The sequence below is a fragment of the Embiotoca jacksoni genome, unplaced genomic scaffold (genome assembly GCF_022577435.1).
Source record: "Embiotoca jacksoni isolate LCO1_2020_lvr unplaced genomic scaffold, fEmbJac1.0.p SCAF_15, whole genome shotgun sequence".
Lineage (NCBI taxonomy): Eukaryota > Metazoa > Chordata > Actinopteri > Embiotocidae > Embiotoca > Embiotoca jacksoni.
This window is the reverse complement of record NW_027185285.1, coordinates 11,769,382-11,786,185: the sequence shown is the minus strand read 5'-3', so window position 1 is coordinate 11,786,185 and position 16,804 is coordinate 11,769,382. Positions and strand designations below refer to the sequence as shown.

The 16,804-nt window shown below is 44.2% G+C and overlaps 2 protein-coding genes across 2 annotated transcripts; one reads left to right on the top strand and one right to left on the bottom strand.

The window, feature by feature from the left end:
- Positions 1 to 1,137: 1,137 nt before the first annotated feature.
- adsl (adenylosuccinate lyase) lies at positions 1,138 to 8,250 on the bottom strand. The gene is made up of 12 exons (XM_069149644.1): positions 7,989 to 8,250; positions 4,980 to 5,183; positions 4,752 to 4,796; positions 4,415 to 4,494; positions 3,543 to 3,714; positions 3,385 to 3,431; positions 3,068 to 3,158; positions 2,888 to 2,957; positions 2,645 to 2,792; positions 2,241 to 2,421; positions 1,588 to 1,764; positions 1,138 to 1,347 (listed from the first exon to the last, which is right to left on the bottom strand). The coding sequence occupies exons 1-12, from the start codon at positions 8,130 to 8,132 to the stop codon at positions 1,261 to 1,263; spliced, it is 1,446 nt and encodes a 481-aa protein (XP_069005745.1). The 5' UTR covers positions 8,133 to 8,250; the 3' UTR covers positions 1,138 to 1,260.
- A 94-nt stretch (positions 8,251 to 8,344) lies between these two features.
- LOC138198299 (GTPase IMAP family member 8) lies at positions 8,345 to 15,942 on the top strand. The gene is made up of 6 exons (XM_069149642.1): positions 8,345 to 9,572; positions 10,392 to 10,950; positions 11,927 to 12,024; positions 12,232 to 12,363; positions 12,572 to 13,162; positions 13,287 to 15,942. The coding sequence occupies exons 1-6, from the start codon at positions 9,542 to 9,544 to the stop codon at positions 13,358 to 13,360; spliced, it is 1,485 nt and encodes a 494-aa protein (XP_069005743.1). The 5' UTR covers positions 8,345 to 9,541; the 3' UTR covers positions 13,361 to 15,942.
- The last annotated feature ends 862 nt before the right edge of the window (positions 15,943 to 16,804 follow it).

The window sequence follows — 16,804 nt, the reverse complement described above, 5'->3', positions numbered from 1 at the left end:
ACAAGGATATCAGAACAAGTTTTTAGCAAAGGTAAACCACACATGTCCTGGTTCTTCTTTTACAACTTTTGTAGAAAAACATAATTGGTAATCAAGGTAGAAGCTAAATACAGTGTCAAGGACAGCAAAGCAGAACAGGAGCAAAGCCCACAGCCACATGCAGTAGTACAGCTGCCGTTGTATTCATATGGAGGTAAAGTTGTAAAACAAAACCAAGTGGTCAGAGGTAAAGCAAAAATTCACAAAGAAGAAAGATGTTTAACTTTAGGAGAGGAAATCATCTATCCCAAAAGTTAGTGTAGAAATACAACTTTAAAACATGTTATAAAGTTCATAAGAACTGTGTGAGAGAGGAGACATGTGTACTCACTCTGTGCTGAGGAATAGTAATAATAGTTGTAGGTTGTGAGGCCGCTCAGATCTCCAGAGTAACTCTTCTCCATTACCACAATGACACAGCAGTACATGGCAGACATAACTGTGCGTTGTCCTAACGCTGCACGGTCAAAGAGATGAGCCAACTTGTCAGCAATATACCAGAAATACGATCACTATGTTAATGTACTGTAGGGTATGTGGTGTTTAAGATTAATGATTACTGGTGAGGGAGGCTACTATTACAGGGGATGAATAAGGAAAACTAAAATGTCCACAATAGTTGAATGAGTTGAGATTCTCTACAACAAACAAAAACACTGATCAAGTGAGGTATGGATTTATGACCTCATGTACAAGTTTGCAGGTTTCCTATCCTCCTATCCCGCAGTTCACCCTTTCCTTTCCTGAAAAAAAACCTTCTAAAAATAACCACTGAAACAGTCTCAGCAATCACATTCAGGTTGTCTGTAGGATTAATCATGAATGTTAAGTAATGAGTAAATAAATAATCCACTAAATGAGTATTTATTAAAAAAAAAATACCTGTTGTAAAAGCCCATGAAGCACATATAACCTTTGGTTTTTGTCAACAAAGAGTTACTATAATAATTTAACCACTACAGTATTATTAATCAATGTTTGTTTTAGTTATACGTCATTTAAAAATGTAACACTATGTACTGTACTGTTTTGAGTATGAACACTATCTTCGGTTCCAGATGCAGCAGGCAGAAATATAAACACTAAAATAAAAAGAACGGAATTCAACAATTTTCTTTATTGACATGTATCGCAGTGTTCACCGTGGCCAAACACTACGATGAAGTCTTTTCCTCTTAGCCTGTGCGCATGTCAGTGTGGGTCGGCAGGCATGTGTGAGCTTTAAAGCTCAAGCTCAATCTTTACATCCATCTTAGCCTTGTAAGGCTCCAGCAGGGGGCGCACTTCTTCAGACAGGAACCTGGCTACCTGGAGCGGAGGGGGGCGGGGAAGAACAACAAAAGGAAATGTTACGCAATATTAGTTTCCGCAGCTGTAAAGATGTGATTTGAAAGAATGAAATCCCATCTTTTATTTACGCTTTGTACACTAGGAGGCGATAGTGCGTAACTGTAGCATCCCGAATTTTGTAAAATTGCAAGCTCTCCCAAATATTACAGAGACAGGTTGAATTTGCATGAACTATTGTAATTATTGTTTGTGTTGTACCTGCTGTGGAGCACGGCCAATAAAGGTCTTGGGCTCCAGCAGGGCGTCCAGCTGCGCCAGGATGGGAGCAAAGTAGGAGTCCCGCTGGACTCTGGCCAGCAGGTCGTTGTCGCCACCTTCCTGTTTGACAACAGCTGCTGCCTCCTGGGACAGGACACGGATCTTCTCGTGGCAGTCCTAAAGGAGAGATGCAGAAAAGAAAAAAAATGATGGAGACTCACAAATAACAGAAAGTGTAACTACACTCACACAGATGTAGCTGACTTTATACAACTGATCTAGTGTTCAAACATAGTTGTGACACCTTTACTTCTTCACCTGGTGGCGCTCTATACTATAATTTATGTATTAGCCTTGCCAGTCAGATTTTGGCCTCATTTTGGCAGTTTGCCAAGTCATGTTTGTTTATTTCTAGTCAGACTCACAACTGAGACAAGAAGACATTAATTATTCAGGAACATAGTTAAAGCTCAAAAACTACTTTTTACAGAGCAGTCACTCAAGGCTGAACACAAAACCTACCTATATATCTGGCTGCGTCTCTCTTTTAATAAAAGAACAAATCGATTATCCCTTTAAATTCAAATATTGGTCATCGTGTCGATTCTGACTTTCTCACCGAGCAGTGTCCCTCCCTCAGCTCTGTCTCCTACCTGTCTGTTTCCTCCAGCCTTCACCATGGCCATGATGATGTTCTCCGTGGCCATGAAGGGCAGCTCGTGGCGGATGTGTCTCTCGATGACTTTGGGGTAGACCACCAGACCCTCTGTGATGTTCTGCAGGGTGCTGAGGATGATGTCGGCTGTGAGGAAGGACTCGGGCAGGGAGATCCTCCTGCACACGAGCACGGGGGGGTGAAAGGAGTAAATATGTAGAGGGGGAGAACCAAGAGAAAGAAGCCTCAGCATACTCTCAGTCAAATCACATCTTAGCTATTTGAAATGGTTCATACTGTGTACTACTGGACATTATTGCATATTTCTGAATTGAATGTGACATCCATGACACCATATTAACGTAAAGTACAATGAAAATGTTTTCTCTGGGGTTGGCTGACCTGTTGGCGCTGTCGTCCAGCGTCCTCTCCAGCCACTGGACCGAGGCCGTCTGCAGCGGGTCGGCCACCAGCGCCACCAGGTGTCGGGCCAAGCTACAGCAACGCTCTGAGCGCATGGGGTTCCTCTTGTAGGGCATGGCACTGGAACCTGGAGGGGGGAAGGCAGCTTCATGCTGAGGCACGAGTTACACTGTTTAAAGCTTTTGAATTTCACAGTGCGACGCAAGTACTGAGTGAACGAACCGATCTGCTCCTTCTCGAAAGGCTCTTCGATCTCCTTCAGGTTGGCCAGCAGGCGGATGTCTGTACAGATCTGTACAGAGTGACAAAGTAAAGGGGACATGTTCACGTTTAATGTTAAATTTAGGTTAAAGGAGGAGGTTTACCACTAGATGGAGACATTTCTCTGCGTCTCCAGCTCACCTTGTGAACGGTAGCTCCCAAACTAGCCAAGGTGGACACACAGTCTACGTCCACCTTACGGCTGTACGTCTGTCCAGTCACGAGGTAGGCTCTGGGTGAAGACAGGAACAATATTAAGAGGGCTTCTAACAAAGCCAGTCCCTGTAGCCTGTTAAAACACCTCCACCCTTATTTTGAAGCAGGTTTTTAACTGTTTATACAGAAACTTTGCTACAGACTGGATTTCAAATCCTTCCTACTTGTGTTATAAAATTTAAAAAAATTAAAAACACACTTCTTCCATTATTATGGCTTCACTGAATATCGGAGTAACTTACTTTTTGAAGCCGGACATTTCTGTCACCATCCTGTCAAGATCTTCTACCTGATGGCAGAAAATGAGAACAGACACATTTAAATCCATGACAATACAAATATTCTCATTGCTGTCATCACTTACATGCTAATTTATTACCTGATGATTTTTTTTTTATACCTTGTCATGGTCCCCCTGGAAGAGCTGCAGGAAGCTTGCCTGGGTGCCAGTGGTCCCCTTGACCCCCCGGAAACGTATGTCATCGCGGGCTCGCTGCAGGTTCCTCATGTCCATGACCAAGTCCTGCAGCCATAGACACGCTCGCTTCCCCACCGTGGTTAACTGGGCGGGCCTGTGAAGAGAGCAGGAAAGTGGCCCGGTGGGTGAGACAGGAGACAGGGAAGATGTTTTTTAGAACAAGACTGGGTCAAAACCTTCCGTGACATCACCCAGTGGTTTGTGAACTGCTGTTCTGAGGCCTTGATATCGCCATTTCTGCCGTCGCCATCTTGCTATTTTGGAGCCAGCGGTGACCATATTTGTACGAGCTGGGGAGGAGCGAGCGGTGGATATGACTCGATCTGACTGGGAAACTGAAGACGCCTATAGTGGAAACTTGACTGCATCACAGGTCTGTCAGTCACACAGACACACCCCTAAATATATCAATCTTTGAGGCCTAATATCAAAGTAATTAAGGACTTATTTTTAGATGGATTTCCAGAACACTGATCAGAAGGAGCAAATTTAGCATGTGACACCATATTGACTTCGGATTTCATGAGAGAAGTTGAATGGGAGTCTATTGGAGCCAGAGGGTTTTTGGAGCCAAACCCTAGTGGCCCTCGGTGGAGACACGCAAGTTCTAGATATGACATAATTATGAGAAAGAAGATGTGAGAGTCCCAGGCACATGGGAATCCACGGGTCAGTCAGTGACAGCGTTTATAGTGCTGTAGGGATCCAACAAAAGAATCAGGCAGCAATGGAGTGCTAGGTAAAGTCATATGGAAACACTGCATATATGGCGATGCAGCTGTATTCAGACTCACTGGTAGTGTGTGAAGCCAAGCGTGGGGAGGTCAGCGTATTTCTCTGCAAAGTTTGCCAGCCTGTCAATGACTCTCGCCAGCTGTAAGAAAAAGAACGAAGAGTTTTAACACTGACTTATTACATAATACCCATACAACCCGAGCATGTTAAGTTTATGTTCAGTTTGTATTCTATGTGCAGAGTAAAGAAAGTGAACATTAAATTACTCTGGTTATTATTTCTACATTGTTGACTTGATAAACAGCTGAGGCTTCCAAACAGAACAGAACAGATCTGACTTAACAGATGCACAACTGGGTGGGTGTGTATGTTTTCCGGCAAACAGCTGAGCCTCACCTTCGGCAAAAGGATGTCGAAGCCATCGCGCAACATAATGAGATCCTGAGGAAGAAAAACAACACAACGTGAAAAACTTTGAAAGCAAAGCACTTTGTCCTGGAGAATAGTACAATTCTATCTTCAAGATCGGAATTGTGTCCTCAAAGGCAAACAGCTAGCGATCGTTCCTTAGAACTACTGAGATTATACAATCGATTTTGTAATCAAACAAACAATCATACTTACAGTGTTGTCTCCCACGTAGCAGGAGGTGGCTCCCAGGTGGATGATGGGAGCAGCAGTTGGGCAGCAGTGAGCGAAGGTGTGGACATGAGCCATGACATCGTGCCTGAGCTTGCGCTCTTCTTCGGCCGCCATGGCGAAGTCAATGTCCTGCGCGTGACTCTCCATCTCCAGAATCTGGTTGTCCATGATGGGCAGACCCAACGCCTGAGGAAGACAACGATGAAGACACAGAGACGGTGAGACAGAGGAAGAATCAATACAAGCGAATGTGTGAAGTTACAATTTAATCTTAAAAAAAAAAAAAAAGAACTCAGTGCGTCTGGCCATTGGTACAGTAGGCATGTTTAAGTATTTCCAGGGTTGCAAGTTCAACTAATAATTATTGTAAAAGTTACTTAAGATGCTGATTATGTTTTCAATTAATCATATGGCTTGCAAAACATTAGAAAATAATTTGAATGCTCAACTTGTTAATGTTGACATCAAAATGTTCTAGAGCCTAATATCATGTCGTCCAATATCGGGTTTTGCCCTAACAACAGTCATATATTCCAAAATATTTAATGAACTGTAATTTCAACAAAAGAAAATCAATTTTCACAAGTGAGTTGATTAAAAAAGTGAATGTTTCCATGTTTATATATATTTTTTTTTTAAATACTTCAATCATTTGGATATGCTTTTTTTTTGTAGTGTTGGCTCTTCTATCAAGTTATATTTGGTAGAATGTAGGAAAATCAAAAAAATGTGTAACTTCCTAATATCTGCAAAAAAAAAAAATCCAATACTGGTCAGCCTCTAAATCCTACAAACTGAACCTTTAAATGTTTTCAACATCATTTGGTTGAGCTGAGAACAAACAGCACATTGTTGCCATAGGTGACCTTGTCTGTCTTTTCCACAGTTTTGACAGACATGTGTTGTTCTCATGAGGAGACTCAATATCCTAATTAGATTGGGACTTTTTTTTTTCTTTTGGGATACAGCGGTCATGTGATCACGACAGGACTACAGAATGGGCTAAATGAGAAACTGGGTTCAATCACAAAAGTACCAAAGTCCCTCAGCACTGCAATACAGTTGAGGACCTAAACGTCAACCCTTGGTGGATCGGGGGGTCAGACTGCAAGCAGGCCGGCTCAATGCAAATAGGGACTCAACACAAGATATCTCAGTTCAGAAAATATAAATATTTTTGAGGGTAAAACATCATAAAGGCTGCAGAACTTCAGCTGGGCGAGGCTAGAACCAGCAGAAAGCAGGCTTTTATAGGCCTGTCTCTTGTACTGTGACATTCTCTGCTATTTACACACAGTAGCAGCAACTGGTCTAACTTCCCCTGCACAGAGGGACCGTAAGCTAACCCCCGAAGGACATCTCATAGTCCAGAAAACTATCAAAGACGGCTCTGGTCCGTTCCGATTAGTGTGTGTGTGACTGCTCATGTGAGGGGAGTCATGTGAGACAGGCCCTGCCACCAGTTAACTTCTCCGTCGGCCTCTTTAATGAGACAAATGATGAAATTACAGGATCTGCAGAATGTTCGGGCACTTGTGATGCCTCCGTGATAACGTCAGCAAATGTTAATCTGTTGAAATCACCAGCAACTGACTGATTTATTGGTTTCTTTCTCATATATAAACCTTGACTCTAACATTTTGAGCCACGCGATGGGCCGGGGGACCTTCAAGGGATCAAATAGCTGGATGGTTCAGGAGCTAAATGTCAAAAGTGCTGTTATGTCGCTTCTTATTATTTAGAGGCTGTAATTACAGACTTATGATGAGCAGCCAAACAATGTTCGAAGCAACAGATATGTATTTTAAATTGTAGTAGCCAATCCTGACTGGTAGAGTGTAAGAGGAGCTTCTGATGAGGACACGCAGAGGGCGCTTCCCAATGCGAGACAATAACGCATGCTACTCAGAGAACCGGGGTTATGTAAATTACCTAAAGTTGTTCTTAGCCATCAAATATTTCTTAGTTCCACTTTCTCCAGTGTGAGGAATTCTCTTTTTTCTGTATTTTATATCATCTCAAATAGACAAAAAAATTAAAAGTTTTGGACTCTTTGCCACAAGACAAATCCAGACATTTGAAGTAAGGCTGGGAAATATATGGATGTCATGGTGATATCATGACAGAGATATCGTCTCAGACGTTGGATGTCGTGATATGGCACAAGTTTCCCGGTTTGTCTTTTCCACACTGTGGCAGGGGTTTCCAACCGGTGGCTCGGGAGCTGCTGGTTGACTATGCTGTGTGCCGAGTATCAATTTGTTATTGTTCATATAAAAGAAGCTTAATAAGTAGTAGTAGCATGTAAATATCTTGGGTTATCCCTTCAACAACTTTAAAGCTGTCCCCTTGAAAATGCTAATCTAAATTTGTAACTTTTATCTGTTGAAACAAAAGCAATTCGGTGAAAATAACCTTCAAATCATTCAATAAAACAAACATTTATGAGGTGGAGGCCTGATGCAGTTTTGGAGTCAAGTAGCTTATTATTTGTTATCTTGGTGAACTAGGGTATGAGTTTCAAACATACAGTAACTGATCCTCTCGTTGTAATGGTATTCTTTATTTATGAGTGAATATTTATGGGAAAATATCCCAATTGCATTTAAAAAGTCAAACACGGTGATTCAAAAGTTTGTAAATAAAAGTTCTAAAAAGTTTAAAGAATTATATTTGGTCTAAAATAATGAATGAAATGCAACCTCTTTTTGGCCTGAAGTTGTTACTTCATACTATTTCTGCTTGTTGTGACACAGCTGCTCAGTCAGGACCTGACAACTATGCAGACAGCTCCGAAGTGCTGCTCTGGTCCTCCTTCAAAAAAAAAAAAACCACCTATATTTAGAGCAGGAAACTTGATCGTGCTCTCTGAAGCTCTCTAACTTTAGTCCAGAAGATTTCTCAAGAGTTTGATACTAAAAAAAAAAAATGCGCGGATAAATGCAATAAAAGCACTGACTGGGTTTGCACCTCCGCGCTAGTGTGACAAACCTTCTCAGCTTTAGCCAGGTAGATCCACAGCTTCCTCCAGGTTGTGAATTTCTTCCTGTCACTGAAGTTATAGGCCATTTCCTTGCTGGCATATCTGGACACCAGCGGTGAGCGATATTTCATGAACTCGTCGGCCCCGTCCATGTTTCTGAGACGAGGTTGTTTGAGCTAACACAGATGTTTGCTCTGTACCTTTCGACACACACACACACTACTAGCCTCCTAGCAGCCGACTTCAGCTTGTACCATCACATGGACAGGGAAAGCTTTTTTTTTTTTTTTTTTTTTACGACAGTTATGGACGACATACGGCGCGCGGTCTGAGTGGGACACTTGTAACGACGTACGGCAGAAGGCAGCGCTCATTTGAGTGCGTCTAATTCAAAATAGTTGGAACACGGCTACAATACAGGAAAGTACTGCAGGCTAAACTTTTAAAATGTATCAGATAATGTTATTTTCTTCCTCAAAATGCTCCAAGCTGGTGTTTTTATTCTTTTATTTTTAAAATATATTTGTCTTGCGTAATTTCCCTTGGGTCCTTGAATGCATCTCGCCATGTACAGTAGCTGGCGCACATTACTCATCTGTGAAGGAGCCAAGGATGAGCTAAGACACTTTGCATGTTGTTGTTTTTTTCCTGCCACACATGACGTATCCTTCAGAATTTGTCCACACTAACATGACAGTGCTTTGAATGCCAAACAAATAGATACAGTGATTTACTATTCATAGGATCTTTTATGTATTATGTAAGCCTTATATCAATATTTAAATTTATTCATGCAGCATACGTCCCCCCCCCCCCCCTCCTGCATCACAATATTTCTATGTCTGCAGGCATCACATATATGGTTGTGTTCGTGCGTAATGCAGCAGCTGGGGAATACATCCAGCTGGAAAAAGAGAACAGAGTGCCCCCTCTCTGTCTAGCTCCCTATCTCTGTCTATCCATCTTTCTATCTGTCCTCCTGACTGCAGTCTGCATACAGTGCCACACTACTGCTGCTGCTGCTGTGTGATCCCAGCAAGTGGGAGGAACAGCTTCCTCTGTTTGGCCTTAAAAAAACAAAAAAAAAATGACTAGACTTCTTCCTGTAGCTGCTGCTGCAGGGGTGGATTTGGCTTCCAGTCTCCTGCATTGCACAATCTTTCCCCTCTGCTCGGACAGATAAATAAGACAAAGGAGGGAGCGCTGGACGACGAGGGAAGGAGGAGAGAGGATACAGAGGAGAGGACGGACGAGAGCCACAGTGAGGTGAAGGGGGTGTGGAGGGGAATAGATTACACAGAGGAGAGGGAGAGGGTTGAATGGCAGAGGAGGTATGGCAGGGGCAGACATAGGAAACTGAGGTTAGAGTGCGTTACACTGCAGTAGAATGAGGGTTAGAGTGAAAGAGAGAGACAAGAAGCAATCGAGCTGCCAGCCTTCAGCACGCCGCGCAGGATCCGTCGCCTTCTGAAGAAGCAAGAAAAAGGAATCCACCGTGGAGGCGAGAAGGAGAAGGAGGAGGGGGGCTGAGGAGGAGGAAGCCAGGGGTTCTACACACAAGATGGCTGCTGTGTCCTCTGCTTCTGACACTGGTGAGTGGGCTTTTATCCTCTGCTGCACACCTCAGCGCAGGTTTCACAACATCACCATTCATTTTAATCACAGCATCCAGGGGTTGGGGCGGGGGGGGGGGGGGGGGGGGACTCAGCATCATTACATCCACTGTAGTGGGAAACTGTTGCTGGAGTCAACTTCCTGTGATTAACAACACACATGGAAAGTCTCAGCAGCAGTAAGTAACAGGGATAAATCAATAAACTTCCTTGTGTTCCTCACCCCCTCCCCCCCCCTCCCCACTGTCCGCCCTGTCATCGTTACGAGGTACGCGCCGCTCCTCTTGCCACCCTTTGAATATTAATTTTACCAACCTCCCCTTGTAACTTTTACTCCGAGTAGATCATATTTTGTCCACATGCCACTCTGTCTGGAAGGAGGCCAGGGTTCCTCTTCTATGACCCAATTTTTTTCCAAAGGCTACGGACTGATGATAACAAAGAGGAGGCATGCGGAGAAGGAAGTGAGGGGGGAGAGAGACGGGGATAAAGACATGAATGGAAGAGGAGGCAGTAAAGGAGAAGAGGTGTAAGGTAGCAAGGAGTTTAGATAAGAAGAGGGTACAGCAGTAATGAGAGGAGGAGAGGAGTGTGTATCGCAGTGGGAAGAACACAGAAGTTCATCCGTCTCCAGACGGCACGATGAAGACAGTACTTTAGAGAGAGAACGAGGGTTAAGACAGATTGAAGATCATTTCCTCTGAGGACCACCTGCTGTGCTTCAGGTCGCATTAGAAGATTTACAACAAAAACCGTCCTGGAGGGAAAGTCAGGTCTGATCTTTCTGTGTTACGACAGGGGACCCCAGGGGCCGCCACCCCCCTGAGCGCAGGCTGCTGCTCCTGGGGGGGCCACAGTCCGGTAAAACCTCCACTGCCAACACCATTCTGGGGGACGAGGTCTTTGATGCCGGGACAGAGACCACTCACAGCAACGTGGGCCAGACGGAGATCTACGGCCGGCGGGTCACCGTGGTGGACACCCCGCCGTGGGCCATCCCCGCCGACCAGGAGGAGGACGACGCCGAGGCTGACAACAACGACGATGCCGGCGCAGAGTCGGACACCCAGCCGCGGCCCACGACGAGCCTGGACAGCGAGGGGCCGTGCATGGGGGCCATCCTCTGCCCTCCCGGGCCCCACACTATCCTGCTGGTGGTGTCGGTCACACAGCCGTTCACTGACACCCACAGGAGGGCCGCAGAGGAGCAGCTGGGGGCCCTGGGTGGAGGCACCTGGAGGTACTCCATGGTCCTCTTTACTGGGGTGGACAAGCTGCCCAAAGGTGTCTTTATTGAGGAGCACATAGCGAACACTGGAGAGGCCCTGCAGTGGCTGGTGGAGAGATGTGGAAGCAGGTACGATTGTCTGCTCGCTTGCCCTTTGTTTGTTTTTTTTGTCTGTCCGATTTCTCAAAAGCCTGATGTAAACAAACGAACACCAATCTGTCTGTGTGAAGTCTACGTTGGTACTGTGTAATTCAACTCAATCTTTTGGTTGGGACAACAGCGAACCAGCAGTTTACCAGTTTATCAACGCAAAGAGCATTTCCACAGATTTTATACGTCTCAAGTTTGTTTTTAGGTCTTGATAAGCGCAAGTGTGAGAAAAGATGTATCAAACCTTTTGTGGCTCGAGAACGAGCTGCGTGAAATCTGATCCCGCCTCAAGTGACATCATATGAGGCAACTGATCAGATTGCCTCAAGTGATGTCATTTCTGTCAGTGTCAGTTGGGTCTAAAAAACAACATGTGGAAAATCTGGGGGATTGAAGCTGAAAGAGCTTACCAGAGCTCTGTAGCCCAATCTTCCTGTCTTTTTGAGGCTAGCAGCTCCAAGCTACATTAGCCGCTACTTACACAACGCACCCAAATCTTCGGCCAAACTGTTTGGACTTTTGGTCTTCTTCTCCAAATTTCCCATTGTGAGTCCAGTACGTAATAGGAGTGCACTGCTATAACAGCTGAAGGTTGACTTCCCCATCTGTAACCATTTGACCACTTTTAAACCATCAAGTCTTGCTTGTAGTCAAAAATCAACGTTGCAGAGGTCTAAGTTTTAGTTCTTCATGTGGTTCGAGGCCAAAAAACCCTATTTATATATTTTCAAGTTGAGAATGTTTGGCTTTATGTTCAAAATTGTGTGTCTTAAGCATCAGCCGAAATACCCTGATGACATCACTATGACATCATCAGGGTTCTTTTTCTCTTCCAGATTTTGGGAAAAGCTCCCTTCAGAGACGCAGACAACCTTATAAAACTGTTTTCTGAACTTTACATGTAAATGTGAACAGTTTGTGTAAATTTAGTGAAGATGTTTTCCCACCACTGCAGGTACCATGCCTTTGATAACTCTCGGAAAGAAACGGAGGAAAACACACAGGTACCCGAGCTGATGGAAAAGGTGGAGGAAATGATCACTGATAATCAAGGTGTGGCTGGATTTCTTATTTTGTCCATATTTGTATATTTTGGTCATACTTTATTTATTTCTCAAGATATTTTTAAGTAAGCATTACATAACACAACATTACAAAACTCCATGTACCTGTGTAGCTTATGATTGTTACATTATGAATCAGTACACCCGTTGTGTTAGAGAGCAGTTTAGTGAATAATTGATCGCTGCTTTCTTGCAGGCTGGTACTTTGAGGTGAATGAGTTGATTTTACTGGAGGAAGAACAGGCCAGGAGAGCTCTGGAGGAAGAGAGGATGAGGATGGAGGAGCATGCGAGACAGAGGGAGCAGATGATCGGAGGACCTCCCAGAGGTATGATGGCGCTGTGCGTGTGCGTGTGCGTGTGCGTGTGTGTGTGTGTGTGTGTGTACTGGAGTGTGTAAGTGGGTGAGTGACGTAGTGAAGGAGAGAGTTGAACGCACAAGTATTGTAATGCTGTTCCTGGGAAAACAAGCTTCTCAGTCCTAACGTTTACTTTACTTTACACTCTTCATCTCTTCCTCTTTGTTTTTCTGCTCAGAGCTGAGGTTGCTGCTGTTGGGCTGGAAGGGCACTGGAAAGAGCTCGGTGGGGAACTCCATCCTGGGCCGTCGCTTCTTCGAATCGGGCCAGGAAACAGAGCTGTGCCTTAGAAGGCAGGCGCTTGTGTCCGGTCGTCGGGTCACCATCGTCGACACCCCGGGCTGGGACTGGTTCTCGGTGAGGCGAACCCCGAAGCGCATCCGCCAGGAGTCCCAGCGCGGGGCTGCCCTCCTCCGCCCCGGACCTCACACCCTGCTGCTGGTCCTTCCCGTGGTCTCGTCGCTCACCGCCAGGAAGAGGCGAACCCTCCTGGCGCACATAGAGACTCTGTTTGGGGACAGCGCGTGCCTCCACACCATGGTGCTGTTCAGCTGCGGTGACTGGCTGGGACGCACGCCCATCGAGGAGCACATCCTCAGAGGCGGGCGGGAGCTGCAAAGACTGCTGGAGTACTGTGGGAACTATTACCACGTCCTGGACAGTAAGACACCAGGCAAGGACAGGAGTGTGTCTGTGCTACTGGATAAGATCGAGGAGATGATCAGGGAGAACGGTGACAAGGCCTTCCTCCCCATACAGACCGAGTGGTGTAAGTCATACTTCTGTTGTAAAATGAATTGTTATTTAGTTTATGAACATAATTACAAGGCTGAAGTTTGTGTATCTACTCAACAAAGTTGTACACACTAATCATATTATGTTGCATTTGACAGTGAGCGAGGAGAGCTCCTACTCTTCTGACAACACAGAACCTGAGGACGACTGTCGAGGATGCCAGCTACAGTGACAAGACTGCACTCAAGGGAAAGCTGTCCGTCTCTTTGTCCTTATTCTGGAGCCTTCAATGGGCCCGAACATCACCTCATGTAACCTAAAACTCATCTAGATATCCTTCTCTAACTCTGAAGACTTTCAGGGAAAACAAAGGGTTTTTGAAATAGGAGTCTCGTTCGCTCTTTGTTAGAAATGAAAGGGTCAAACTGGGTAAAGCTCAGTGAACGACTAAGACCATGTCTGAGATTAAAGGAGACACATTCTGCTTCAAGTTACCAGAGATCGATACCTGTTGAGCCCATGAGCATGTCCACAGAAAATCAGCTGCTGCTAAAGAGCCTGTGTCCCAATATCATTGTACGATCAGTCCGCTCTGAGACACTTTGAATTACAAGATAAAGGTGTAAAGTCAAAACCTGAAAGGTACATGATTAAGAACTAAACTGCAATGACCAGTCAGATTTAAGAGTAGGATCATGTCTGCATGAAGTCAGTCTCCCACTGGCAGAGTTGTGCTGGGTTCAGACTACATGAATTCAGACCGTTTTTAACACAATTTAGCCATGGCCAACAAATGTCCAGTGTTGGGCCCAAATATAAACATCGAGAACAACAAACAAGCTGTGTAATGTGACATTATTAAAGAACAGCCATGTGGTGTCCCAGATACCTCGACAAAAAATCTAGCATGTCAGAGTTTTTTAGTTTTTACTTGCCTAGTTTGACCTATCCTACGATGTGTTCCTTGACGTCAACCAATGGGATGACAGAGGGCTCTCTGGTGCGCATTTGTAAACATGGAAAAAGGACCAGTAGCGTCACACACAGTGCCTCCGTAGCCATGATTGACAACTTCTTGACCCAATAACTCATGCACCAACGTGAAAGATCATTTGTCATACTTAAAGCGTGGCCAGTCCCCCGACAAGCACATCTGAGACAGTTACCATCGTGACAGACAAATATATTGTGTAGTCTGATCCCGGCACAATGTGTATTGCCTGTTCTGCACTAGTTGCCAGGACTAAGGATTTGAAATCAATTGTTGAATTTAAAGCAGAATACTAATGACTAATACCAAATGCACAGTGTGACAAAGGACAAAATGTGCTGAAATATGTGTCAAAAAGTAAACACACTATAGACTCGAGTTGTTTGTGCAATCCAGTGTTTTAAAAAGTAGACCTTCAGACGTGAAACATGACGTAACTCTCTGATCTTTCACATGATTGAATCCAAAATTGTCTTCATTAAAATTTGAGGCTCAGCTCGGGGAGTCAGAGTTGAATTGATTCCTTCGGGGCAAAATCTGGCACATTTACAGAAATGCTGATTCATGCTGATTGCTGAAGTGCGGACGTGAGTCACAAATTAATTCAAATTGGGGTCTCTCTGTAAGTATTTCTGTTCATTTTAAGGGGAGTAAGTCTTTGCACTTTGGTTGTAGCTGGTCCCTTTGGTTGACTTCTGCTTCAGTGAATCCATCTAAAGCAGAAAATAAGTATTTTTAGCGCACCTCTGCTGTGGCATTGGTGCTCAAGAGGAGCTGTGAAAACCGTTCGGAGGCTGTATCGTAATGATGTGCAGTCTCAGATCCCTGTGGAGCAGCTCGGGCTGGCTCTGCTTCGCTGTTTATGGTCATGCATCCAGCGCACATTTATCGACAAGGCAGATTCAGCTACGTGCCTCAGCATCAAAGCGTGAGAGTGGGAGTACGGCCCTGCAGCAGCGGGGCAGTATCCTATAGGCTACATCAAGCTTTCGCATGCTACAGAAACAACATAACCTCATGAACCATTCGAGCTCACACAGGGCTTTTACTACCTGTTACCTTTTTCTACATCTTTGAGACATCCGTTTATGACATCAGCAGTGATGTTTAAAAAAACAACAAAAAAAAAAACACATATAGATATATATATATTCTGCTGTCAGAGGCATGTAAAGACACCGCATGCTGATAAATGAGTGCCTATAGAGTTGAAGGCAACCTCACTTCTTACTCCTCTGACTCTTGCTTGAACATGTGAATTTCTGGTATGACATCACATCCCCCTTCCTCTACAACTGCAAAAAATGAAAGAAAATAAGTGGGGGGCGAAAAAATAAGAAGATTCGCAGCCTGAACGTCCACACTCTGAAAGGTACAAATAAAAGCATATGTAATATGTGACCGATACCACTGCCATGCTGCAAACTTTAATTTTCTACCAACGATGTAGCCTATAAAAGAAACCCTGACACTGCTCCTTCTATGTTTTACCGACTCTGTGCTTCATCTAGTGATGTAGGCTACCGCAGCACTTAGTGTGACAAGCATGACTTTAAAAATTTGATATGAGGATATTTCAAACATTCATCCGGAGTCGTCGAGTCCCGCTCCTCCTGTGAATATGTTGTACAAGCGGTGTATATTTACAGTGTACGATATGTTACATTGTAAGCTCTTAGCCAAGCATTTTGCACTGTGTAAGTTCTACCACTTTACTGTAGCCAAAGTTACTTACTGTGTGGTCCTTCCTATATGGTGATTGCATCATCAGTACTTTGTTCATCCTCAGCCAACAATAAAAGATATGGATATATTGTTGCGTACTTTTGGCTTTCATCTTATTATTTATTGTTTCAGTTCTTCCTGCTTCATTATCATAGGCTGCAATACTATTCTAGGAGACAAAAAAAAAAAAATCATATTATTCATCAAGGCAGTCAACTTGGAGGGAGGGAGCAGTAATTGTGTGCTATCATCACTAGGTGGTAGTGTAGCGAGCAGAATACTGACGAGATAAATAATTACAATGAGAAATAATGTCAAATAATACCCCTATAGTGTTATCTGCACTCCCAGAGGCAGGGTTTACATTATAAATAATAAAAGGATGTCCAAGCCGTTTGTGCAATGCCAGAAAAAGAACCAATACTTAAACTTTTAAAGTTAAGTGTTTTGGGTTCCCTGAAAACCTTTGTAAATGATGGCATTAACATTTGCAGCGTCCACACAAAGTAACCCACGGTTTGCCTATTAGTTCTGCACCATCTTGACTTCGGCGTGCCTTCAGAGATATGGATCACCCCTGAGCTGTTTGGACTATAGCCCAGGCCAATTACAGTGTGCTCACCTCAGAACAGTCGAAGGATAAATGCACACAGTTTTGTTGGTAATATTATTCAAGCCTTGCCGAGGTCAGCACCAGTCAGCACTCTTTATTTCCCCCTCCTGCTGCTCCCCGTCTGGCAAGGGACTGTGACAAATAAAATGTGAACCCTTAAGATTCCAATTATAACCTTTAGGAAGCGTCTTAACTTTGTGAAAACACTAAAACAAGACGTGTTTACAACTGAAACTGGTTTCCCGTACTCAGAAATAGCATTGTTAACGTCACATGACCGTCGCTAGATTGAATACCCGTGTCTCTGCGGCATGCTGCTGGTCAGGCGGCCTCCATTATCCTCATTC